The sequence below is a fragment of the Suncus etruscus genome, chromosome 1, assembly GCF_024139225.1.
Source record: "Suncus etruscus isolate mSunEtr1 chromosome 1, mSunEtr1.pri.cur, whole genome shotgun sequence".
Classification (NCBI taxonomy): Eukaryota; Metazoa; Chordata; class Mammalia; order Eulipotyphla; family Soricidae; genus Suncus; species Suncus etruscus.
The window spans coordinates 146,528,394-146,556,123 of NC_064848.1; the positions used below are offsets into that span (position 1 = coordinate 146,528,394).

A 27,730-nucleotide genomic window follows, 5' to 3' on the forward strand; every position below is an offset into this window, starting at 1 on the left:
GCCCACCCTGGTGGGAGAAGAGGAAAGGAAACCCATCCTGAACTAACCTACAGTGGGAATCTGTCCCTTCACCTCTCTCAGTTAAATGTCTCACAGTTTACCAGAGTCTCTCCATAGAATGCTTCCAAGCTCATTCCTAAGGATGTCAGAACCCCAAAAGTAAAAAGAACTGCTGGAAATATATCTTAGGAGAACTAACAAAAGAATCTATTTAGTGGAGAGAGAATGGAAAATACTGAGAATATCACTTTTCTTGAACCCCCTTTTTCATTTAATAATCAGCTGCCAAATGCTGTCTTCTGCACACAGTAGAGCCTTCCACTTAAAAAGTTACTATTCTTTTGATCTTTAGAAATGGATTGTCAAACCTTAGAGCTAGAGAAAGATCCAGATATTATTTAAAAATAAAGAGAAATGAGAGAAAAGAGAGATGTTTAATAATTTTAAGAAAAAAGAAAGAAGGGAAAAAGAAAGAATAAAAAAGAAGAGAGAAAGAGAGAAAGAAAAGACCAAGGAAAAGACAAAGAAAGAAAAAAGAGAGAAAGAGAGAAAGAAAGAAAGCGAAAAAGAAAGAAAGAAAGAAAGAAAGAAAGAAAGAAAGAAAGAAAGAAAGAAAGAAAGAAAGAAAGAAGAAAGAAAGAAAGAAAGAGAAGAAAGAAAGAAAAGAAAGAAAGAAAGAAAAGAAAGAAAGAAAGAAAGAAAGAAAGAAAGAAGAAAGAAAGAAGAAAGAAAGAAGAAAGAAGAAAGAAAGAAGAAAGAAAGAAAGAAAAAGAAAAGAAAGAAAGAAGAAAGAAAGAAAGAGAAAAGAAAGAAAGAAAGAAAGAAAGAGAAGAAAGAAAGAAGAAAAGAAAGAAAGAAGAAAAGAAAGAAAGAAAGAAAGAAAGAAAGAAAGAAAGAAAGAAAGAAAGAAAGAAGAAGAAGAAAGAAAGAAGAAAGAAAGAAAGAAAGAAAGAAAGAAAGAAAGAAAGAAAGAAAGAAAGAAAGAAAGAAAGAAAGAAAGAAAGAAAGAAAGAAAGAAAGAAAGAAAGAAAGAAAGAAAGAAAGAAAGAGGAAGAGAGAAAGAAAGGAAAAAGTAAAAAGAAGCATCAGCAAGATAACAAAAACATTTAGGAATACCTGCAAAGAAATAAGAAGAATTGAAGGTATCATGAACAGGAAAAGTATAAAAGTATTTGGTAACAGTAGAGGGAGACAGTTGTGGGGACTAGACAAGAGGAAGAATTAAACCAGTTCCCGGGGTCACTGGTAAACATTTGTCCTCAGGCATTCATTTCTGCCTGTTGTACTTAAAAGTCCTTCTGTCAAGCAAGCTCAGAGGCTGACCTGAATACATTAACTTACAGTGTCATATTTGCTTCTTATTTCAAAAATTAATTATCTTAATATGAACAATCACCCAAGACTTGAAAATGCTCCCAGATGATCATTATGACATATCACCAAGGCCTGCAAGAAAAATGCCTACTCATAGGAGGGCCTTCTACCCAAACCTTGGCTTGGGCAGTAAACTTTAGTTATAATTACTCATCTACAGAAGAGTGCCTGTAGGCCAAGACTACCACACATATGGGCCCTGCCTACTTGGCTTGCTATATATGTCTACAAAACCCAGTGCATTTGAAAAGTTAAAAACACATTTCCAGACTTCTTAGCAACAGGATTTTATATGTGACCTTGTTTCCAGTAAGCAGTCGTGTTTAAATTAGAATTGGATCTAGATGTGAGCAACCAGGGGAGGGGGGAGTAGGCCAAATTTGGGGAGATTAAATATTCTAGCAAGAGAGGAGGTGGAAGTGTCTGGGCCTGGGGAGACAGAATGTTGTCATTCCCAGTCTTTAATTCTTAGCATTATATACACTGTGCAAAAGGATAATTTCAGCAGGAGGATTGCTTTTGCATCAGCTGTGTGTGGTATCATTAGACATTACAGCGTTATTCTTAGAATGTAGCTGCCAAGACAGTCTCTGGTCCCCTTAGAGATTCTGTAAACTATTTAATATCCTTAAATAAATTCCTTTTTCGTTAACTAGTTAGAGAAGATCTGGAGGCATCTTTAAAATCCTGCCTGACACAGAGCTTTATGAGAGAAAAAAAATTTAACTACTTAATCTGTTTTCATAAGATATTGACATTTTAAAAATTTTATACAATTTTACACTAATTTATTTCTGCTAGATTCTGAAAAATAAACAAATTCCAGTTACAATATTTTAATTAAGAATGACCTTCACCCAAACGATCTTAACCCTCATTCGCAGGAATATTAATTTTCTCATTTAATTCTTTTTCATTCTTATTTTGTGAAAATATAAGTAAATAATTACATTTATTATGATGTTCATAAGAATACCCATATTGTCTCTTTGGGATATATAATATATCACAAGATAATTAAATGCTTCAGTTTAAGGGAGGCTCCGATGCAAAAGCTTTTATAAATCAAGAGGGCAATATTAGTAGAGTATGATGAATTTTAAGCAATTTTTAACCAAAGCAAGGGGGGTACTCAGGAATTTCCAAGAACAAAATAGCAACACTAAAATTAATTGCTCATTCTCCACAAATAAATCCTTATATTACTATTATTAGCAGTGATAATAATAAAGTATCAATTATTTTCCCAATATATTAATTTGATGGCAAGCAGTCACAGTCTTGTCAACATCCATTGCTTCATTGTAAAAAATAAGAAATGTTTTTTTTTTTTTGGTTTTTTTTTTGGGGTCACACCCGGCATTGCTCAGGGGTTACTCCTGGCTGTCTGCTCAGAAATAGCTCCTGGCAGGCACGGGGGACCATATGGGACACCGGGATTCGAACCAACCACCTTTGGTCCTGGATCGGCCGTTTGCAAGGCAAACGCCACTGTGCTATCTCTCCGGGCCCAAGAAATGTTTTATAGTGAAAATTAACCCACTGTCATTTCCCAAAACAAAGGAGGCTAGAAACCAAGATAAAGAGGAATATTACCTTCTCTAAAGCAAACTCAAAATATAACAAAACAGAAATAAACAGATCAAGCATTTGAGTTTGAAGAGTTTGAAGCATTTGATGAAAAGGATAATAATGGCAAGAAACAGAGGTGAGAGTGATTAGCACACACCAGCACCCAATATTATCCTTTTCATCAAATGCTTCAAACTCTGTTTCTGAGCGTATAGCCATGAGTAAACCCCTGAGTATCACAGGAATAACCCTGAGCATCAAGCAAAAAAAAAAAAAAAGAATTAATTCTGGAAGAAATTGTGCTAGTAAACAAGATGGATTTGATTAAGTACTGGTTTTCTCTAGTTGTATTTTTATTTCTTTGTTATATAAAGATTATATCAGATGATAAGCTGGGTTCTCTGAAGCTTTTCCATTTAATGACTTTAAGCACAGAAGTTTATTTATTAAGGTCAGAGCCTGTGAGTTTATACAAGTCAGAGGCAGCTAGGAGATCTTCAATATCATTCTGACTTTGAAATAAGATCTTTGTTCTGTCATTTACTAACTGTAAAACTTTTGGCAAGTTGCTTAACTTCTCTAAAACTGTATTTTCTCATATACAAAGCACAATAAATAAAGTGCACTGAATGGATTTGCTTTGAAGATTAAATTAAATTTATGCAGAGTGTTTAAATTTAGCAGAGTGTCAGATTCCAAATCAATGAGTTCCTATGTATGTCTATTGTAAGGGTCCTGAGTTAAAAAAGAAGGCATCACCAATGGCTTACTTGTTCCTGAAATAGTGTATAATTATGTAATATATGAAAATTTAAATGATTGCTCTACTACAGCCTCCACTGATTTTTGAAGGATTTGGTGATGAAACCTCTCTTCCACTTATTTTAAGGATTTTCATTTAGAGTCAGAGAGTTAGGGTAGGAGTTAATGGTGCTTGCCTTGCTGATCCTCATTCAAATTCCTGAGCACTACCAGGAGTGATTCTTGAGTATAGAGCCAGAAGTATGAACTGAATACAATGTGGCTCCAAGCACAAAACTTTTTTTTTTAATTTTTAATTATAAGAACAATGATGCAAAGAAAGAGGACAAGGTAAAGTTACAGTGGAAGGACAATCATCTATAAAGAGTTCTCAGAAGAAATCCCCTTGCTAATGCCTTAATTTTTAACTTACAGTCAAAGAATATTAAGAAAAATAAAACAGAACTCATGTATAATTACTTTGTCCACAAGTCCCCAGATTGTAGTACATTATAACATTTCTTAGCAGTACACAAAGCAATCTAAAGCCATGAAATTTATGTGACTCTTTAAACATTGAAGGCATAGTTTTTTTTTACATTTTCATGCACATGCATATTAGTTTAAGTTAATATAAAAAGTTTAAGTGTTTTTTAACATAATTTTTATTTTGATCATAGTGGCTTACATATTGTTGACAATAATATTTTAGGTACATATTTACATAAAATCGGGGGGGATTCCCATCACCGGTTTGTCTTCCCTACTCCTCCGTTTTTGTCCTACCTTCCATATCCTCTTCCCTCACCCCCAGGGCTGCTAGAATATATGGTCCCCTCTGTACCTATCCTATTACTTCGTAGTCTTACACCTGTTTGGTCCTGATGCCTCCTTTATTTCCCCCTCTAATTGGGGGGCAGGACTAGCTAGTTCAAGTTATGTGGTTTTGTTTGAAGAGGAGAAAAATAATAAACTGGGGTAAAAGTCTAATACGCCGGGAATAAGCAGAATTCTTTTAGAGGCTCTCGCCATCGGTTTGAGAGACGAAGGAGAAAAAGAAGGTGAAACAGTCCACCCCTACGAAATGAAGTGTCAAATATCTATTAAGAGTTCCAACAATAACGCTAAGCACCCCAAAAATCTTTTTTAGTTTAGTTTAGAGTCAAAGGAGCACAGTAAAAATGGTGTAGAGTGGCAAATATTGTTTGCATAGGCCCACCAAAATATGGGGGACATGGAAAGGAAAAGCCTTGGCCTAAATACAAGGAGACCCTATCCCTGAAGTTTCCTGGCATAAGATCAACTCTAGGCTCCAGGCAAACTAGTTTGTTCAATTCAAGTCATTGTCTGTAGTGCCAATACAGTTTTATTTTCCACACAGTCTCAAATTGTTGGCATCAAGTTTCTGTATTAACGATCCTGGAATCTGCATATCCTGCATTAAAATCAGGCTAGTGTGGAGCATCCTCTAGTTTCACCTCACAATTAAAGGGCAATGCAGAAAGCCTTGTTCAGTAAGCAGGTCGTTGTTATTGTTAAGTCTTCTCAGTGTTAAGGGAAGTCTCTTTTGAGTAGGTTGATGTCAGAGCAGTGGTAGGGTCTTCCCTGGCAGAGGATTGCTTTCAGGTGATGTTATAGACAATCTTGGATGTTTTGTAGATGGCTTCTCTAGATCAGGGGTGAATGGAGAATGCCCATTCTTCTGAGGCCTGTGCCAGGTCATTATGTCAATGTTCAGGGTGTAAGGTCCCATTGCCTACAAAATTTGTGTGTTCCCACCTCTATTAGATAAGAACTTATTTGTATGTATAGTATTTTCCTTTTTTAATGTGCCTATGCAAACAAGAAATAAAGTCACATGGCGTTATCGGTGATAATGGGGGCATAAGAACACGTCCAACAATACCCGTGACTTGGTTCAAACATAAGCATTAAACTGAGGGACTCTTTCACCAAAATCCCTATCGAACAGTTCACAAAGACAGAAAAAGATAAAAAATGAGGGCCCGGAGAGATAGCACAGTGGTGTTTGCCTTGCAAGCAGCCGATCCAGGATCTAAGGTGGTTGGTTCGAATCTCGGTGTCCCATATGGTCCCCTGTGCCTGCCAGGAGCTATTTCTGAGCAGACAGCCAGGAGTAACTCCTGAGCACCGCCAGGTGTGGCCCCAAAACAAAGCAAAACAAAAAGCAAACAACAAAAACAAAGCAAAACAAAACAAAAAGATAAAAAATGAAGAAAATCGTCACTGTATAAGAAAATATTCAGCAAGAGCTATAGTTGTCAAAGAAAACACACATAAAATGTTGAAAAGACATACATATTCATTTTATGCCTTTTTAACTAGTTGGGGGTGGTGTTAACTCCAGTAGACCACTTTGGTCTGTGACTGAGGACTCTGCAGTACTGAAGGTAAAAAGGGTAAATGTGGAGTGATGATGGTAAGGGGTGAGAGAGTTAAAGAAAAAATGAGCTTTTGTAGGGGTATGTGACAGGGCAGATAACAAAATGGACATTCTGCATACACAAAAACATAATTCAAGGATAGGGAGTACTATTAATCAATATTGTGTTTGCGGGGCTCTAGCCCTCACGTGGTTTTAAACATATAGACTGGTAAAAAATTACCAGTGACTGCTTCAGTGCAACCAAGCAGCTCTTAGTACCCACAAGTTAAGCCTAGGGGAACCTTCAAGCTCCTCCAAGGGACCCACCTCGCTGGCTTGCCCAGGCATGTGGCCCAGGGGAAGCCCTGGAGCTCTGGAGCAAGGCGGTAGAGGGGTGCTGGGATCACCCAAGTCGCGCACCCCCCCCCCCCCAGGCCTGGTAAGAAGACCTTTGGCATGGCGGAGGCCTGCCAAACCCCATCCAAGCGCAAAACTTTTAAAGTATTTTTCCAGAGAGGTACTACAGGAGGTAAGGTGTTTTACCTAGCATAGCTCTGACCCCTCTTCAAAATCCAAGTACCATATATTGTCCTTGGAACTCAGAGAATCACCAGGGATCACTGATGAACACAGAGCAGAATTAGTCATTTCTTTGTTACATCAAGATTATATGTATTTAATCTAATACATATAATACACTGCTGGATGTGGCTAAAACGCCCTAACCTCATAAAAGCATATTCATTAAGTACTAAGCACAAGGAGACCTTAAAGAACAAGAGTGGGGTCAGTCCTCTTGAAACACACTGTAGTAGATGGCTTGTAGATTTTAAAAATAATGCACTAAAAAATATCATTTTCCATTAAACTATCCTGTCTGCCATTTCTATACCTTACAAAGGTTATCCTTTATTTCAAAAGCTAACAATGTACTCACATGAGTCACATGTGACTCACATAGGTATCAACAGGATACAAAAAAGAACTCGAATGTAGAGTTGCCCAAATATTGACTGTCATTTATCAGAGACAATTTATTTATCATGGGCAAATAAATTAATCAGTATGCCTTTGTTTCCTTTAAAATAATAGTTACTTGTGAATATAAAAAAAACTTATATATGATAATAAACATAAAAATAAAACACCTAAGGACTGAAAAAAGAAACAGCACTAAAGAAAACAATTTATTTCTTATTGATAATAAAAACTGACTAACTTAAGTTTAGATATCTATATTATAAAATTATAATATTAATACACTGAAATCATGTGAGTTATACTAAGAAAATGTTCAATCGGATGCAGCTCCTTATATGAACAGCTAGAAATTTTCTTTTCACAAGTGAGTGATGCTAAATGACATTCTTAGAGTCCTTCATTGTTGAGAGGAGGAAAATTGGATGGTTTTAAGAAAGGAATTCTATAGACTAATAACATGGAAAGTTGCAATTTGATGGTCTATAAAAGGGATGATTGGCTTTAGCATAAAATTCTAAAAATAATTTAAATTATTATGAACTTGTAAAATAATTTTAATTAATCAAAATACCATTTAAGTTAATTATATGCTTAGGTTTATAAAGCTGACATAATGATGCCTGTCTGAAACTTTATAATGTTCTATAGTGATGTCACTTCAATAAAAACATAGTTTTAAATAATTGCAGACTGCCTACTTGAAATATTTTGCCACTGTTTTCTAAGTCTGAACCATAAGAGAGTTCCTATTCAATGTGAATCTTTCTCAACTGTATTTTCTTTGTGCCCTATTTATTTTAAACTTTTCAATATTTTCCATAATTATCCAGTACTTCCCCCATCCCACACACATTGACTTTGCCAATTTTACACCACATCCATTAAGGCACATAGACTCAGGCCTGCAGGAGAGAGCGAGAGTAATGAGCAATGTATGTGCATGTTGTGTGCATGTTCACAATGAACATGTGCTTATATGTATATATGTGTGTGCAGATAGATCATAGATAGGCAAACAGACAGATAGATGAATGAATAATGGATGGATGGATAATTGGATGGATGGATGGATGGATTGATGATAGATAGGCAAACAGATGGATGGCTTGATAGACTGATATATGATAAAGAGGCAGATAGATGAATGGCTGCATGGCTGGATGGATGGATGATAGGCAGACAGACAGATAGATGGATTGATGATGGATGGATGAATGGATGGATGGATGGATGGATGGTAGATAGGCAGATAGACAGGCAGGTGGATGGATGATGGATATATGAATGAATGATAGGGAGACAGACAAATGGATGATGGATGGATAGATGGATGGACGGATTGATGATAGCAGACAGATGAATGGATTATAGATAGGCAGACAGACAGGTGGATGGATGGATGATGAATGGATAGATGGATAGATAGATATATGATAGATAGGCAGACAGATAGATGGCTGGATAATAGATGGATAGGTAGAAGCAGACAGAAAGATGGATGGATAGATAGATTTATCAGTGTACTCTTTCTCAAAAATTTCATTCTAGAGCAGCAATGGGAAGTTAAACTGCCAGTGCTGATTTACATGGTTAAGAATGGGTAGCAGGGTTGATAATTCTCCCATAAAAATTTTAACTTGCAGCTCAAGTGAAGAACCACTACTCTAGAATGCAGATTCCCAGAATTTCTGATCCGTTCTCTATGCTGAATGTTTTTATTCTTTGGCTGGATTAGCAACAAATTGATTTGAAAAATATAACTCTGTGCTCTTCTGGCTTGGTAAAGGTTTGACTGCCTAGATGTGGCCGTTTGTTTTCATTAGATCTGTGCAGTTGTGTCTGGACAAGGAATTTTTGTAGAGCTAGTACACGCAGTATACTGACCTCAGTTCCACATCATGTCTCCCAAATGCCACCAGCAGAGGGGGCTGAGAGATAATACAATAGGGAGAGCACGTGCCTTGTATGAGGGCAATAGATTTCATCTGACACCTTAAATGGTTCCTTGAGACCCAGGCATGATCACTAAGCACAAAGCCAGAAATAAGCCCTGACCACTACCAGGTATGGCCCACAAAACAAAGCAAACATGACAAAACCGCCATCAGAGATTTCAAAAATCTGGAGAAAGCAGCCCAAATCCTAGAATTTTCATCTGCAAGTACCAATCAGTCTGCATCCGGCCATCCTGTATTTAGGGGAACTCTTTCCACAGAGAATTCCACTGGATTTTTAACCTGTGAGATTAGATCAATCGATCATGCTCAATTTCTGTGGTATTTGAGTATTTTTTGTTTGTTTTCATTACCTATGGTCTTGTGTTCATTTTTCTATACTTCTCCTTGTAGTTAATCTAGCCAGTATTCATCTTTAAGATCTATTTGGGATTCATAATAAGCAGAAGACTGGAAAGTATTTTATTTCAGAATAGCATTGTGTGGGTGTTTAAACAAACCAAAAAAATTTATAGTCTAGATGTGTTTGAGAACAAAGGGTTAAACTAGACAGAATGAAGAAACAGGTAGAATGGACAGAAATTTGGGGACCTGGTAGTTCGTGGATGCCACTAAGACAAAAGTCCTGTTAATCCTCTATTTTATCCTCCCTTGTCTGAGGACAGAGCCCCAAGAAAAGCCCAAAGTAAAGATATTTGTATATATATGCTGAGTACTGTGCCTAGGTTACAATAAATATGTTCTTTATTGAACAACATAACTGCTCCTCTTCTATTTTTCCTGGTTCAAAGCAATAAATAACAAATGTGAAGGAAAATCAGGACTCTCAACCCATGAGGCTGTGAACCCACTGACCCCACATTTTTCTCTTACTCAGTCTCATCTCTTAATCCTCTGCAGCACATCTGCTTCAACCCTGTTTACTAAATGCTGGTCCCTGGCATAAGTGTTTATGAGGCTTGAAGTCCAAATCAAGAAGTAGGTAAGGTTGGTTTTTTCTGGGGCCTACTCCTGGGACTGCACATCAATGTTTTCTCCATCTTTTTCACATGGGGATCCATTAGTGTCTGTGTCATCATCTTATTTTTATTTTACTTTTTTTTTTTGTTTTTTGGGCTACACCTGACTGCGCTCAGGGGTTACTGCTGACTCTGCACTCAGAAATAGCTCCTGGTTCGGGACTTATTTCTGATTCTGTGCTCAAAGATCACTCCTCGAAGGGAGGCACGAATGCTACATACTGTACTGTTTCTCTGTCCCCTGATCTCATTTTTATAAGTACAGCGGTCACATGAATTAAAGCCCACATATGTGGCTTCATTCAATTTTATTTATTTCTCTAAAAATATCAATTCTCCAAATATAGTGATATAATGAGAAATTAGAAGTTAGGAATTTAACATATTAATTAGAGTGGATATAATTAAATTTTTATTCGGGGAATATAATATATTCATAATATATGAGTTGAATAGCTTTGCGTCTTCATTCAGCTGTGATTTTATTTGAATGAAATCACCATCAACATGATACTTGTTGCACCTTTGATGCACATTCTCTAGCATGTAGGCAGTCTGAATTTCTGGAAATAGAAAAATAGCTCTACCAAATATTTTACAGTTTATAAGCTGTAAATGTAGCTGGTAAGCTTTAAAATTAACTTTTAAAAAAAGTCTCTGAATCAAATGTAAAAAATGAGGAACTATAATATTTTATGGTAGAATTGAAAGGGGAAATATAAAATATTTTAGTTGACTGAATGAAACTGCTTATGTCAAATAATTGGGCAGATTTGGTTTAAAATTATCTACCTCAGGATCTTCAGAATGTGCTACAGTTGAAGGTTTAAATCTAATATACAAGAACTGCTTTGGGGCCAGAGAGAGAGCACAGTGGAGAGGGTGTTGGCCTTGCACGTGGCCAATACAGGTTTGATCCCAGCATCCTATATGGTCTCCCGAGTTTGCCAGGAGTGATTTTTTCTTTTGTGTGTGTGTGGAGGGGTTGGTTTTTGGGCCACACCCGGTGACCCTCAGGGGTTACTCCTGGCTGTGCACTTAGAAATCGCTCCGGGCTTGGGGTACTATACGAGATGCCGGGGGATCAAACCACAGCCCATCCTAGGCTAGCACATGCAAGGCAGATGCCTTATGCCCTGTGCCACTGCTCAGGCCCTGCCAGGTGTGATTTCTGAATGCAGAGCCAGGAGTAACCCCGGAGCGCTGCCAGGTGTGGCCCAAAAACAAACAAAAATCAACAACAAAAATTGTTTCAACTGACCTATTTTGCTAAGTGGTTTATTTATGCTGGAAAGATCAAGCTTTATTGCAAAAGGATTTGAATTTGAATTCAGGGACTGCTGGTTTGCAATGATGCTTTAGATAGTTGCTTGTTCAATCCCATTTGCGGTCATTCACCTAATACTTAGTACAGCAAAATTTGAACTATCACACATAAATTACAGTCCAGATCTAATAGAATTTGCATAGAAAATTTGGTATGAGGACAAGATGCTACCTTGAGGTTTGGGCTTAGTCATCTTGCCACACGGCTTGGAGATAGTAACTGTCTTCTGGCAGTCGGCATTGTGGAGAGCTCGCTTCAGATTCCCAGTTCTGGTCTTCAAGGCGGTATTCAGATCACATTCTCCCCAGGCCTGGAACTGGTATTTGCACTCCGCTAAAGGAAAGGGAAGGCAAAACAGAAACCTTTGAATCACTTCAAATGCCATATAAGTAAAGACACATTTTTGTGGGCTTTGTTTTGACACAGTAGAAAATTGAACTCAGAGTTCATATATGTTGATAGATGACTTTATAGTGGATTTAAAGTTGGAGATACTAAAAGTTATCTTCTCCTGTTAAAAGATAAGGTATGGGCCTGGGAGATAATACAGCAGGTAGAGACATTGTCTTGCATGCCACTGACCTGGGTTCAATTACCAGCAATCCATATGGTACTCCAGCCTACCAAAAAATGACACTGAGCACAAAACCAGAAGTAAGCCCTAAGTATCACTAAGTGTGGCTCAAACATAACAATGGGGCCAGAGCAAAGGCGCAGTGGTAGGGCGTTTGCCTTGCACATCGCTGACCCAGGACTAAACTCGGTTTAATCCCCCCGCATCCCATATAGTCGCCCAAGCCAGGAGAGATTTCTGAGTACAAAGCCTGTAGTAACCCCTGAGCATTTTGGTGTGGACCAAAATAAAAATAAAAAAATAAGAATGACAGAGGACCAGAGAGATGGCACAGAGGTGAAGCATTTGCCTTGCACACAACTGACCCAGGATGGACCTGGGTTGGATTCTGGCATCCAATATGATACCAGAGCCTGCCAAGAATGATTTCTGAGAGCAGAGCCAGGAGTAATCCCTGAGTGCCACCAATTATGCCCACACAAACACAAAAATAAAAACCACAACAATGACAGAAAGAAGGTAAAAGTCAGGCTTGACTTGGCAGTAATGAGTAAAGAAAAGTCTGCAATAAGACTCTGCTTTTCCTAGGGTTCTGGTAAATTTATAAGCCATTGTGGCAGGTAGGAAGGTAATGAGAGAGAGAAAGAGAGGAGAGAGAGAGGAGGAGGAGGAGAGAGGAGAGAAGAGAGAGAGAGAAGAGAGAGAGAGAGAGAGAGAGAGAGAGAGAGAGAGAGAGAGAGAGAGAGAGAGAGAGAGAGAGAGAGAGAGAGAGAGCTAAAAGCACCAAAATGAGACCTGGAGGATAGGGCTAAATTGAAAATCAGAAAAAATTAAAAATAATTTAGAGATAACAGTGGGTAGGCATCTCATATAACAAACCTCCCACCCCAGCCTGCCAGGAGTAATTTCTAAGAGTAGAGCCAGAGATAATCCCTGAGGGCTGCCGGGCATGGCCCAAAAACAAACAAACAAAAAAAGTATTTAGATATAAACCAAAGAAGAAAAAGAGAGAGAAGACAGATCCAAGAGCCCACACGGAGGACTAGAGGCATAGTTCATGTTCCAATTGTAAGGTAGCAGTGCTCAACCAGCAACTGCTTTCACCTCTGGGAATACAAAGAAATCTCTGGAGACTTCTTTGGGAGGTGAATATGGGCAAAGCTACTGAAAACAAGGTAGAAAATTCAGGACAGTTTTTAAGTGACTTACAATACACAGGGACATTCTTCAATAAATAAAATCTACCTGACCCAAAATTTAGATAGTGCTGAAACTAAGAAACCCTGGATTTACTTGGCAAGATACCTTGCCATCCTGTGTTTAATAAAATAAATGCATATAAGCAAATAAATGATAAGGCAAGGAATATAACTCAAGGGGTTATATATAGGAGCCCCATTTTTCTTTCATTGTAGGTGAAATCAATAGGGAAAATGAGATTGAACCTACCTCCAAACTGCTTTTTCCAGTTGCATGGGATCTTACATCTCTGAGTCTTCATGGTTTGCTTGCACTCAGCTCCAGTACGGGTACCCTCTCGAGTGCCCAGTCCACAATCTCCACTGGTAGGCACACATACACTCCACTGCCATTCGCCACAATCAGACTTCTTCACTTTCTTCTCTGGAAGGAAAGACATTTTTTTTAGTTTATTGTTGAGGACCTCATAGCAGTTTTTATCTGTTTTCGGTGTCCAGAAAGAAAATAGCAAAGGTCATCAGAAATAATTAAATCAATGGATAACCAAAAGAGGAAAGAAAGAAGGAAGAAAGGAAGGTAGGTAGGAAGGAAGAAAGGTAGGAAAGGAGGGAGGAAGGGAGGAAAGGAGGGAGAGTGGGAGCGAGAAAGAGAGGGAGGGAGGGAGAAAGTAAGGAAAGAAGGGAGGAAGAAAGGGAGGAAGGAAGGAAGGAAGGAAGGAAGGAAGGAAGGAAGGAAGGAAGGAAGGAAGGAAGGAAGGAAGGAAGGAAGGAAGGAAGGGAGGGAGGGAGGAGGAAGGGAGGGAGGAGGGAAGGAGGAAGGAAGGAAGGAAGAGGAAGGAAGGAAGGAAGGAAGGGAAGGAGGAGGAGGGAAGGAGGAAGGAAGGAGGAAGGAGGAAGGGGAAGGAGGGAGGGAGGGAGGAGGGAGGGAGGGAGGAAGGAAGGAAGGAAGGGAGGAAGGAGGGAGGGAGGGAGGGAGGGAAGGAGGAGGAAGGAAGGAAGGAAGGAGGAAGGAGGGAGGGAGGGAGGAGGGAGGGAGGGAGGAAGGAAGGAGGAAGGAAGGGAGGAAGGAGGGAGGGAGGGAGGAGGGAGGGAGGGAGGAGGGAGGGAAGGAAGGAAGGAAGGGAGGAAGGAGGGAGGGAGGGAGGAAGGAAGGAGGGGAGGGAAGGAAGGAAGGAAGGAAGTAAGGAGGGAGGGAGGGAGGAAGGAAGGAAGGGAGGGAGGGAGGGAAGGAGGGAGGAAGGAAGGAAGGAAGGGAGGGAGGGAGGGAAGGGGGGAGGGAAGGAAGGGAAGGAAGGGAAGGGAAGGGAGGGAAGGAGGGAAGGGAGAAGGAAGGAAGGAAGGAAGGAAGGAAGGAAGGAAGGAAGGAAGGAACGGAGGAAGGGAAGGAGGGAGGGAGGAGGAGGGAGGGAGGGAGGGAGGGAGGAGGGAGGAGGGAGGAAGGAAGGAAGGAAGGAAGGAAGGAAGGAAGGAAGGAAGGAAGGAAGGAAGGAAGGAAGGAAGGAAGGGAAGGAAGGAGGGAGAAAGGAAGAAAGGGAAGGAGAGAGGGAGAGAGGGAAGGCTTATTAAAAACCAGGTGTTTGCTCAGATGGAAATTAAACAAATTTTTAATCTTCCCTTTAAAACTATCCCTTACCTGGTTTCTCTTTTTTCCCTGCCTCTGCTGTGTCCACAACTGCCAAAATGAAAATGAATGCCAAAAAGGCAACTGCAAATTTCCGACGCTGCTGTTGGTACTGTTGGTACTGCATTCTAGAAATAAACAGAAAAACAAAATATGTGTCAACCTAAGTTGGACAGGAGAAATCAATTAGTTTCTTAATGTGGAGCTCTATTTTCCTTTCCTAGAATATTAAATTTTAGGAAATGTTTCTCCAATTACTTTGAAGTACAGAAGTCTAGCTGCTTTTTCTCCAGCTGCCACTTGAAATATTCTGCAACCAGTCTTGTATTTGTAGGCAAAATACAACTTTCCATGTAATATTCATTCGCAGACACTTGATAAGTCATGGATTATAAAAGTGAGAAACTGTGGATGGCACACAGAAGCAGATTTTTATAGTAAATTTTAAACATACTTTTGCTCATCGTGTCAATAACTCTTTCACCTATAAATTCAGGTAATTTCTAATAAAAGCATGGTGTTATAATGCCCATAAATTATTTAAATGGGTACAATTAATGGATTGTCCATTTAAGCATATGTATAATATTATAATAATTAATTTCAGAAATGTTAACTTAGATTTATTCTCAAGGGCAAAATTCCCACCCAGGAATTTCCCAATTATGACACTGGCATTTTTGAGCACCCAGGGGTGTGTATACTCAGTGAAAGATCATGTGCTTCACATGTCTGAGATCAGGAGTTTGAATCTTAGCACCCTCTAAAACAGGGGTCTCAAACTCGCAGCCCGCGGGCTGTTTGCAGCCCTCCATACAACATTTTGTGGCCCTGCCCTAGAGGAATCTTTATTTGTTTTGTTTTGTTTTTGTTGTTTGGGTCACAGCCCCCAATGTTCAGGCTTACTATTGACTTTGCACTCAAGGATCACCCCGACTTTGCCTCCTGTGGCCTCCAGGTAAATTGAGTTTGAGACCCCTGCTCTAAAACATCTGTAAACTGGATTTTTATTGGGTATAAATTTGTCTATTAATCAAGCTCTCTTACATTATAAGATGTGAATGTAGTAGAAGAACAAGGAGTCAAATTGTGATGAAAAGTTGGAGAGTCAGTAGAAGGGTTGTATATTCTGTCTCTAAAATTGATTTATGAACAATCATGAATCTGAAGTAAATGGCATATTTCACATATTTTAAAGGTTCAAAGGAAAATGCACAATGATGTACAAAAATTCGCCTGTCAAATAGGAATCAGTAACAAATTTGAATTGGTGGTGGGGTATCTTTCTTCACCATTTCTATTCTCCTCTTTGCTTGAAACTTTTCTGAACCCTATTACTTTGATAACTTAGATGCTTCCTGATAGAAAAAAAATGTATCAAGTTTTTTTAAATTAATAGAAATTTAGAAAGTAATGTTTAAAATTATACAAAAATTCAAGTGTGACCAAACAAAAGCCATGTGGCTTGGCTAGACATTGCTGCTATGTTTAATATTGATTGATTAGTAGAAGTTTAAATAATGAAATATATTGATACCATTTAGGTTGTATATTGTATAAAATAGGAAAAATCTTACTTTCCAAATGTATTTAACCTTCTGTACCCCCACAAGAAACACCTGCTATAAGACCCAGAATATAGTGACTGCACAGTACATATTTTGCTACAGTTAAATATCACTAAATGTGATTATTATAAATATTAGAAATTGTGTTAAAATGATTTATTTTCAACCATTTGTCTATATCACAAAGTAAATTATTCACTAAAAAGTCAGCATAAAAACAACCAAGATCATACCTACATATCATAGACGATCATACCTACAAGAATAATCAGTAAATGATTTGCAATGCTTCTGCATCTTGTATTTGACCTTAAAGATGTATTTTAACATTCTAGCCTAAACTCCTTTTCTACCTATTTGTCACAAGATACAATGCAAGATAATAAATTTACCCAAAACAATTTTACAGGTTAGTGAAGTATCATTTCCAGTTACATCCAAAGGACTGTTTCCCATACAAATCACAGTCCTCCAAATTTAAGTTTTATAGTAATCATCTCTTTGCATTTCTTGAGGAGTTTATTTATTTATACTTCCTTATACATGTCAAAAATTTAAAACATGTCTTTTTTACACATCTTTTAAATTACTTTTGTTTTTTAGCACTGTTCTCCATATCTTTCTTTTTCTTGAATTTCATGCTTTATAAAAATCAGATCATCTACTTAGTAGAATCTAGATGTTGGTGATTGCAAATTCACAATGCAAGTCAACATTTCTCTATTCAGAAGAAAATTGGTGGCTGGATATAGATGCTTAGTCAGACTGTTACATTTGTTCTTTCTCCAGAATTCCATAGTATTTGGTTTGAACTTTTCCTAATATCAACAAGCATTGTGTTCAATGATAATTGATAGAATATTATGGACAACATATTTATCACTCTCCTAGTTTACATGCTAGAATTCTATTTCTCTGCATGAGTAATAGTTTTGTTACAGATCAAGATTCCCAGTTTGTTTTAGAAAAATAATTTTAGATAATTCTAAAATATCCTTAAACTTCCTTTCTCCAAAAATTAGCACATTAATTTAGTTAAATGGTTTGAGACACCTTTGTATGCTTTAAGTTGTATTCTCAGATAGGATAGATACATGTGCTTAATAAAGTATAACATTGACGAATAAAAGTTTTCCATGCTCTGTAAGAAATATAATATGCCATTAAGTATAAGGGAAATAAACTATGTTTAGTCCCCTTTTTAATTGTATGCCAACTTCTTAAAATGCAGATTTAGTAACAGGCCAAAGGTTTAATTTTCCTGAAGTTCTCTGTAAGGCAAACAATATCACTCAGTGCTAGAAATTCTGTTTGGAACTATAACTAGTAGGTATGTTTCTAAATATTTTAATCACAGAATCAAATATTCTTAATCATTATAAGTGATTTAATATAGTTTGAGGAGGAGCAGTCAGTTGACACTAATTATAATTTTTTTCGGGGTGATACACTGGTCAGATTAGGGGTTACTCCTGATTCTGCTATCTGGGAGGAATAGTGATTCTCAGTATGCTCTCCTCAGTATCCTTCTCCCATGGAGACTAAGCACTTGAAACCAGAATGGTAGTCCCATAGGCAAGGCACTTGCGCTATGACCACCAACCTGAGCTAATTCCCTCCACTTCAAATGGTCCCCCTAGAGCCCACCAGGAATGACTCCTGAATTTTTAGTTAGAAGTAAGCCCTGAGCACATATATCCCCTCAATTTTTTTAATTTAAAATCATAAAAACTAAGGGCTTTTGAAGTCTCATAGTTATCTTGAAGATCCAATATGATGATATTACATACCCAAAACCTTTCAGACACATAGTAAGTGCTTTTTGTTAAAGGGAGCTTGTGTAGTTCTTAGAGGAAGATGATGGCTGAGTGTCTTCTAGAAAGCACTTCAGAGGCAGTTTTACAAAGACAATCAATCATACCAACCTTGAAGACATTTTCATCAGGAATTCTCATATTTATTTGGCCTCTTTCAGAAAACATTCACTCAGCACTCTCCAACCTAGAAATCTACCTTTAAGAATTCCATAATACAAACAGAAATCCCACCCCATTACCACATTGTACCAGAGCTACTACCACTCCCTAGATTGTTCTAATGTCTCCTGCTGGGGACCTGTATCCCCCACTTTGGGAAACACTGATTTTGATTATATAAGCCAATTCGGAATAGAAATCACTTCCACCGGAAGACATGGAATATAATAAAGTTTCGAGTGAGACATCAAAAAACCCATTTGGATGAAACTACCCAGTTCATAGTAAAAGAAGATAATATTGTATAAATAAGCTATGGGGCTGGAGTAATAATAGAGCAAATAAAGACACTTGCCTTACATGCAGCTGACCTTTGTTCAGTCCCCAGCATCCCATATGGTTCCTCAAGACATTCAGAAGTGAATCTTGAGTGCAGAGCCAGAAGTAATCCCTGAGCACTGCTAGATATGACCCAACACCCCACACACAAAAATAAAGAAAATATTCTATAAACTGGCACCATAGCAGGCAGCACTTTGAAATAAAAACTATTATCCATGAATATTTAGTGAGTACTATCCATGAATATTTAGTGAGTACCTACTATATGCAAGATAAAGAAACATAGATTATATTTGATCTTCTAAAACTCATACCATTATGTATGTGTTACTAAAACTAAGATAGTGAGGTATACATCACTTTTTGTTTAAAATAAAAATGTCTCAAGGGGCCAAAGAGATAGAACAGTGGGTAGGGCATTTGCCTTGCAAGCAGTGAACCCAGGGTTCAATCCCCGGCATCCCAGGGATAGATGCTCATGTTGATTGAAAACATATATTCATATACTTTCAGTTTAGCTAGCTAAGAAACCACATTACATATAGGTGGATCTAAGAATTGGAGAGATGACTCAAATGATTGGAGTACATGCTGGAGTTTACATGCTGTAGTTCTGTGCTTACCCTGGCGTCACATAGTTCTCTAAGCACAGAGTAATCCCTCAGCTCTTAGCTGGGAGTAGTTCACCCCAACTCAAGCACCAAGTATTACCCCCAAAACACAAATAAAATACTAGGTCCTAGCTTCAGATGAAAATGTGTTTCCATTAAGATGATTATCTAACATTCATATTCTTCAAAACAACTCAGTATATCTTTATTAACTATTGTGTTCAACTGACATTTCTAATTACTGATGACTTTGTTCAGATTAAGTGATTCAATTAAAATGTAATTAACAAAACTGCATGCACAATTCAGTGTTCACTGATATACCATGAGGTAAACGAAGAGAACACTGCCCCTCATGAGTATGTCTTTGTGGGGGATGACTGCAAAAAATTAATATAGCGTGGCTGAGAGAGGCAGATATATCTCAGAACAACACTGAGCACTAGATCAGAAAAGTATATCTTCTTTATTTATCACAAAGGATGAGCACCTCATAGAAGTGCTTACCTTGAAAGTGAGAATTTTTGAGGCCCTCTGTGTTGATTGATGTACATCCAACCTGTACATAAATCCAGAAAAGGTCTCATGGCTACTTTTGACAGAAAAAAAAGTCGCAGAAAGTTTTAACCCAATAAATCTTCGTTATACCAGACAGCTATTAGCTTCCTCGGTTTCATACCCAAATTTCAAGGACTGTGTATCCATTTCAATTTAATGGAATCATCTGCCTGCTCCTCACACTCAAAAAGCTACTAGAAGTACTAACTAATTTTAGTAATGGCACAGTAATGGTACATCAACTTAATAAAAACAAAAACTCAATTAAAATATAGATAAGAGAACTAAACACTACTTTTGTTTGTTGGGGAATCCTTAGGTAGTGCTCAGGGATTATTCTCGGCTTAGTGCACAGAAATTATCCCTAAAGGTATCCAGGGGATCATGTAATACCAAAATCAAATCCTGGGCCTTCTTTATGTAAAGCATATATTCAGCCTATTGAGCTATTGCTCTGGCTCCTAGAATATAACACAATATAAAGCAACAAAAAATTAACTATGTTTCTTTAGTTATAAAATATGGATAGTATAGAGGGAAGCAAAAGAAAAATATTGCTAAGAGGCATGAGGAAATACTTGAAGTGATACATATTTAATTATTTCTAAAAATGGGAATCTGAGAAGAAAAATTAAAACTACAAAAAGAAAAAAAAAGCCTTTGAGTTTGAAATAGATCAATAGAAATGATCTAGACTAAGAAATAAATTTTTTAATAAAGAACAATATTTCAGTGTCATGAGGGGCAGTAATAAACATTTTGTTTTATTTCCAGTGATCTTGGATGACAAGAGAAAGAATGTGACACAAAAAGAAACTGAATAAAATAATTAAATATCTTTAAAAACTATTGAAATGTCAATTCACAAAGAGAAACCCTGCATTCCCAACTACGATTTATTGCAAGTTTCATGTAGGCAGTCATATTTAAACCATAAAAACTAAATAAGCAAACAAAACAAAAAAACCTTAAAAGCAGCCAGGGAGTAAAGTATATGACATAATATAGTTTCACCAAACATGATTTTCTCATTAATAGAATTAAAGGACCCTAAATTAAAAAAAAAGTCTAATAATGAGATACAAGTAGAAAAATATTCAGAAAATTGAACTTGACTTGATACCAAAAACTGACAAGGAACTTATAACCTAATTTTCCTAATGTATATATACAGAAAAATCTTTTTAAAATTAACCAACTCCAACAAATAATATAAAACCAAATGAATCATAACTAGTGAGCAAAGCTAACAATTGGAAAGGGGGTAGAGAAAAGGGAGAAAAATAAAAGAAATAAGAAAGATTATTTATTGAATTATCCTGTTAACTGAAATATTTTATGAAAGGAAAACACTAAGGTATCTCCCAGATTTTGATGTTCATTCAAAGATAGGTAGCAATGTACAAAATATAGATTCAAATACAGTTTCATACATAACTCATTCTAGGTTAGAGTCAAAAGACCATATTCTAAGTCTCTGGTATATGTTAAATGTGATTTTATTCTCAATACATGGGATTATTCCCAGTCTTCTACTATTTGTACTTTTCAGATCAGCCATGAAGTTTTAAGAAAGTTAAGTAACTAAAGTTAAGGAAAGGCAAGAAAGTTCTGTTTAAATCTGAGGTGTGTACCAGAGGACATTCAACTTGAATACTAGTTAGGCACCCAAAAAGATCTCTGATCTGAAGGTAAAAGTTAAAGCAGAGTCAACACAGGCTGTTTACATAAGTTACAGGACTTGGAATTTCCAGGAGAGCACAAGAGATGAAGAATTGAAGAGCTAAGCAAGTTGTAAGAATTCATGTTTTTGTACCAGTGAATTTGAATAGAGAAATCAGCCACAAGCAAGAGTCAAACCATGAACCTTAGGAAATAAGATGCTTCAAAATATTTGATGAAGATTAAATTGCATAGACATCAAAGTAAAAATTAGTGAAAAGACCCTAATAACATCAGTGTAAGCTAAAAAAAAAAAAAAGGGAAATATCGTTTCAGAAACAATCATGGAGACATTAGTTTAAGAATTGTCTCTTGGTCAGTCAACATGCCAACATCCTGTGTTATTTGCCAAGTTATTATGTTAGCCTAAGAACCTAATAAATATTCATTGTGACATAATGAAAGGCCTTGAGAACCAACTGTCTTAAGAGTTAAGGATCAATGGCTGCTGAGGGAGACAGTGAGACTGGGAAGGGAACAAGACAATGGCTAATGTCAAGAAATAAGAGCCTAGGGGTTTGGGGGGTAATTTTCATTAACAAGAATGAGAAACACACACATACATACACAACACACAAGAGAGAAAGATCTTTAACTCATAATAAGAGAAATGAGATCATTTAATTACTGATTAATGATGGAAGGAATCTGAGCAGAAAAATAATAATACAGCGTCTGTCAGGAACTAATATTGCTAATTCTTAGTTGTTTTACAAGATCCACAATAGAGTTTTTGATAAACCTGACCCTTAGGGTTTTAGTGGGATATCTTAAAATAAATTTGAGATATTAAAAGTTGTTTAAAACAAGAAAACAGAAAAGAACTTGAAATAAAATTTTAATAATGGTTGCAAACCAAAACTTTAAGTCAGATTTATAAAATGCAATATTTCACACTAATACAACTAACATTTTTAGAATTCATCGATAGAGTTGATATCTTACTCTTTGAGATTACTTTGTAATCAGAAATTCCTGATTACACTCCACACCAAACTATAAATGAATTATCAGAAGGCAATTTTACATAGCAAAACTACAAATAATTGTATATCCCCCAACATTGAATGGCCTGTGAAGATATCAGAAGTCCTCCCTCTTAATGTAGATAAACCAAGTAGTTCATGATGCCTGACTTCCAGAACTTCCGAGTTCTCTGACTGTAGTTTTCCACCCTATGCTATGTTTGAAAAGCTCAGAGAAGCTGAAGGCTACCCTCTACACATCACACTGCCCTGCCATGTGATGTAAAAGCTTCTTCCATGGTTCCCACACTATTAGAAAGTGTACCAACGGCTGCTAAGCCACTGCAAGGTAAAAATGTGATGTGCAATTTCTTGGTTTAACTTGCAACAACTAGATTATTAATGCCTGGTTCCATCCCAGGAACAAAACCCTACAATAATCACACAATTGCCCAGGAAGCCATTTGGATTGAAGTTAGCCTCTCCTTCAAGAACGGAAGAACTGAAACTTGCCAGCTTTCATTTGCACGCCTTTCAGCTACTATTTCCAGCTGATTCAGTTCATACAACTCCAGCTTTCATTTAGAACTGGGCTCATTGACTCAAAAATAAAGAAGAGAAAAAAAGACAAGAAAAGAAATCAAGGAAAGACTTAATTGACTATGCAGAGTGTTGCTTTGGGTAAAGGAAAAATCTTGTTAGAAACCTGGCAAACTCACTTCATTAGGGACCTAGTGACATCTAAAACTAGAATATTACATGAGATGGCCTTATAGTTTAAATCTTCAAGTGATCTTATATCTTGGTAACAGTACCCTATTAGCATTCATTCTTTCTGCTTCATTCTTTCCATACTTTTAGCAATGATGAAAAGTTGACCACTAGTTAAATACATGCAGAAGGAGCTAGAATTTATTGGAAGTGAGAAGCACATAATATCATGGATTATGATTCTGTTTATTTCTAGTCTCTGTACAGTTCACTGTCCTTTTCTGCTTTTATGATTAGTTTTACTTATTTTCCATCATCAATCTCATAGCATGCATTCCACTCCACTCTACATTTACCTAGTGACTTAATATGCTCAGTATTGGTAGGTCAATGTGGAAAAAAGTCTCCATGGTATATGGGATTCAATCACTGCTTTCCCCTTCATATTTGGTAGTTCTGCATGGTCCAATAAAATAGAAACTTTGGCAGGGCCCGGAGAGATAGCACAGCGGTGTTTGCCTTGCAAGCAGCCGATCCAGGACCAAAGGTGGTTGGTTCAAATCCCGGTGTCCCATATGGTCTCCCGTGCCTGCCAGGAGCTATTTCTGAGCAGACAGCCAGGAGTAACCCCTGAGCACTGCCGGGTGTGGCCCAAAAACCAAAAAAAAAAAAAAAAAAAAAGAAAAGAAAAGAAACTTTGGCAAATCATTTTCTTCCCTTTTGGGAGCAAAGCATTTGAGCTTTGCTTATTGAACCCCTTCTTTCCAGAAATAATTAACCTATGGATTGAATTGGTTTAGTCATTACCAATAAACATTTCATTGTGTGAGAAAGTGACTAAGAGTGATCTTATGACCTTAGCATATTTAAACTTTCAGAAAAGTTTGAAACATATCTATAAACATACCTAAAATTTCAAGTCAGACAACACTATAAGGTAGATATTCTATTAGATAACAACATCCCTGAAAAATAAATCTAAAAAGGTATTTACAAAAATTCATAGGAGATCATTCCTTAACTCTTTCCATTTGGTTAAAAATATTAAAATAATTGCAATTAAATTGGTTTCTAGTTAAGGATACAGGATACTTAAAATTCCAGTATATCAGGAATTATCTTAAAAGCACAATAACAGCCTCAGTGGAGTACATTGACTATAAATTAATTAAATTTTACCACAACTAAAATAAGTAAAAGAATAGATAAAATAAAGTTGAAGATAACTGTAAATTTCTACATTTGAATGTACCTGAAACATTTATTTAACAAGTAATAAATTAATTCTCATAAATTCACATATTTCAAGAACTGAATCAAAAATTAATATATACTGGGGTGGGAGGGAGCGATAGCACAGCAGGTAGGGTGTTTGCCTTGCATGCGGCTGACCTGGATTCTATCCCAGGCATCCCATATGGTCCTCCAAGCCTGTCAAAAGTAATTTTTTTCTTTTTTTTTTTTTTTTGGTTTTTGGGCCACACTGGCGGTGCTCACGGGTTACTCCTGGCTGTCTGCTCAGAAATAGCTCCTGGCAGGCACGGGGGACCATATAGGACACCCGGATTCGAACCAAACACGTTTGGTCCTGGATCGGTTGCTTGCAAGGAAAACACCGCTGTGCTATCTCTCCCGGCCCCAAGAGTAATTTCTGAGATCAGAGCCAGGAGTAATTCCTGAGCATCGCTGGGTGTGATCCCCTCCAAAAATGAACAAAGACACATGTGGGTGAATAAACAAGGCTAATGAGCAGATCAGTGAAGCCCATTTATGAGAAGTTAAAATTAATATACAGTTCTTCATATATTATACTGGAATCTTGTCACTGTCAATTTTACCTTTTTTCCTCAGAGAGGAATTAGGTTGAATTCCTGGAAACAGGATAGAAAACATAAAAATATTAACTCTGATTATGTCTCAGATGACTATAAAAGCAAAAAACAGCACACAGATTAGAGATTACTTTGTTGCAAAATTTGCAACATTTTAAGTAGATTTAAATTACTTGCTAAGCAAGACCGTATAATTTTCTTAAAACCATACAGATTTTGTTTTTTAACCATTCATTTAGATTTAATACATTTATGATTAAGTATAAGCAGGCAAAATTATGTCAGTGTATGAGAAAAAAATCAAGAAAATAGACCACAATATATGTATCAATTGTTTGGAATTCATTAAATACTAAAAGATCTGATCTTTAAAATACTAGATATGAATATTACTCAATAATTTTCTTTAAAGTGTTCTTTTTGAATTACTAATTAGACTAACTAACCATTAACTACTTTTCAGCTCCCCCAAATGATGATTCTATCTTGTTCAATTTCTTAAAATCACTGTGAAATAAGCATAGGCATAGTTAATCTGCAGTTAATAGGCTATGAAATTGAAGATTTAATTGATTATGAAACTTATCCCAAACCACTAGCTAGTAGCTAGCAACATCAGAAAAAATAACTTCTCTCCAAGCAAGTGAAAGCAGAAATTAACAGATGGGGTATATTAAACTGAGAAGCTTCTGCACCTCAAAAGAAACAGCGCCCAGGATACAAGAGGCCCCCACTGAGTGGGAGAAACTATTCACCCAATACCCATCAGATAAGGGGCTAATCTCCAAAATATACAAGGCACTGACAGAAATTTACAAGAAAAAAACATCTAATCCCATAAAAAAAAATGGGGAGAAGAAATGGTCAGATACTTTGACGAAGAAGAAATACAAGTGGCCAAAAGACACATGAAAAAAATGCTCCACACCACTAATCATCAGGGAGATGCAAATCAAAACAACTATGAGGTACTAACTCACACCCCAGAGATTGGCACACATCACAAAGAATGAGAATAAACAGGGGATGTGGAAAGAAAGGAACTGCTAGTGGGAATGCCGTCTAGTTCAACCTTTATGGAAAGCAATATGGAGATTCCTCCAAAAACTGGAAATCGAGCTCCCATGCGACCCAGCTATACCACTCCTAAGAATATACCCGAGGAACACAAAAATACAATATAAAAATCCCTTCTTTACACCTATATTCATTGCAGCACTATTTGCCATAGCAAGACTCTGGAAACAGCCAAGATACCCTTCAATAGATGAATGGTTAAAGAAACTGTGGTACATATACACAATGAAATATTATGCAGCTGTCAGGAGAGATGAAGTCATGAAATTTTCCTATACATGGATGTACATGGAAACTATTATGCTGAGTGAAATAAGTCAGAGAGAGAAAGAAAGACGCAGAATGGTCTCACTCATCTCTGGGTTTTAAGAAAAATGAAAGACATTCTTGCAATAACTTTCAGACACAAAAGAGAAAATAACTGGAAGTTACAGCTCACCTCATGAAGCTCACCACAAACAGGAATGAGTTTAGTTAGAGAAATAACTACGATTTGAACTATCCAAATAATGAGAATGTACGAGGGAAATAGAAAGCCTGTCTAGAGTACAGGCAGGGGTTGGGTGGGGAGGAGGGAGATTTGGGACATTGGTGATGGGAATGTTGCACTGGTGATGGGTGGTGTTCTCTACATGACTGAAACCCAAATACAATCATGTATGTAATAAAGTTGGTTAAATAAAAAATAAAAAAAGAAAAAATAACTTGAATGAAACCCTAATTAATTATTCCACTTGATATATACTAGGTCTCAGTTTTCTTTGGGGATAATAAATCATCAGATACCAACTCTGATTGCTCACAAAGTGGTTAGTATACTGAATAAATGAGGTTTGTTTCTTAAATGGTGTAATATTTGCTGCTTTGCAATTAAATTTTCTATCTGCTCTCTCAGCATTTCACAGTATAACTAAAGAACAAATTCACTTTTCATTCTGTATATTCTACTTGTAGTTGGTTGTTCTAGTGTGTTTTGTCTTTCCTTTCCTTTCTTTTCTTTTTTCTTTCTTTTTTTTTTTTTTTTTTTTTGGTGGCAGTGGATAGATAGACTCAAGCCTGCTGTGCTCAGGGGAAGATTGGTGGCTCTGTGCTCAGGGATCACTCCTGATGGGGATCAGGGGACCATGTGAGGTGCCAGGATCAAACTTTGGTGAGAAGCATTCTACGTAAGTGTCCCACACACTGTACTCTGTCTAGTTTCTGTAGTACATCTATTAAATAATGTTGTTTCCATAGGATTTGTGAAAATAGACTTATAAATTCCCAACCTAGTTTCTATATCAAGTCTAAAAGAATATCAAAACAGATGTATCTGAGGAGGGGTGGTTGATAAGCAGTACCTTTCTGCTTAGAGCCATTTTGAATGTGATCTAAATACAAACCAAATACATCTTTTTTTTCCCCAGAGTTTTAGAAAGGGGAGTGACTTTAAATTGATCCTTAAAGACTGCTTATACAATGATAGTTGAAAATGATCACTCTTAACAAGAACTGGGTATTGAAAGGAGATCAAATGATATGCACGAAACTTCTTCAGTAACAATAGTGCAAACCACAGAGTTTAAAAGGAAAAAAGGAGAGAAAAGAAATTTTCTTTTCTTTTCTTTTTTTTTCACCCA

At 37.0% G+C, this 27,730-nt stretch overlaps 1 protein-coding gene across 2 annotated transcripts in view; it reads right to left on the reverse strand.

Moving 5' to 3' along the window:
- Nucleotides 1-27,730, reverse strand: part of PTN (pleiotrophin) — a 104,694-nt gene that overhangs the window by 13,606 nt on the left and 63,358 nt on the right. For both annotated transcript variants that reach the window (XM_049775676.1, XM_049775670.1), the window contains exons 2-4: nucleotides 14,762-14,877; nucleotides 13,379-13,552; nucleotides 11,527-11,688 (exon numbers count right to left, since the gene is read on the reverse strand). In XM_049775676.1, coding sequence (XP_049631633.1) covers nucleotides 11,527-11,688; nucleotides 13,379-13,552; nucleotides 14,762-14,876 — 451 coding nt within the window. In that variant the 5' untranslated portion in view covers nucleotide 14,877. The remainder of the gene's footprint in view (nucleotides 1-11,526; nucleotides 11,689-13,378; nucleotides 13,553-14,761; nucleotides 14,878-27,730) is intronic.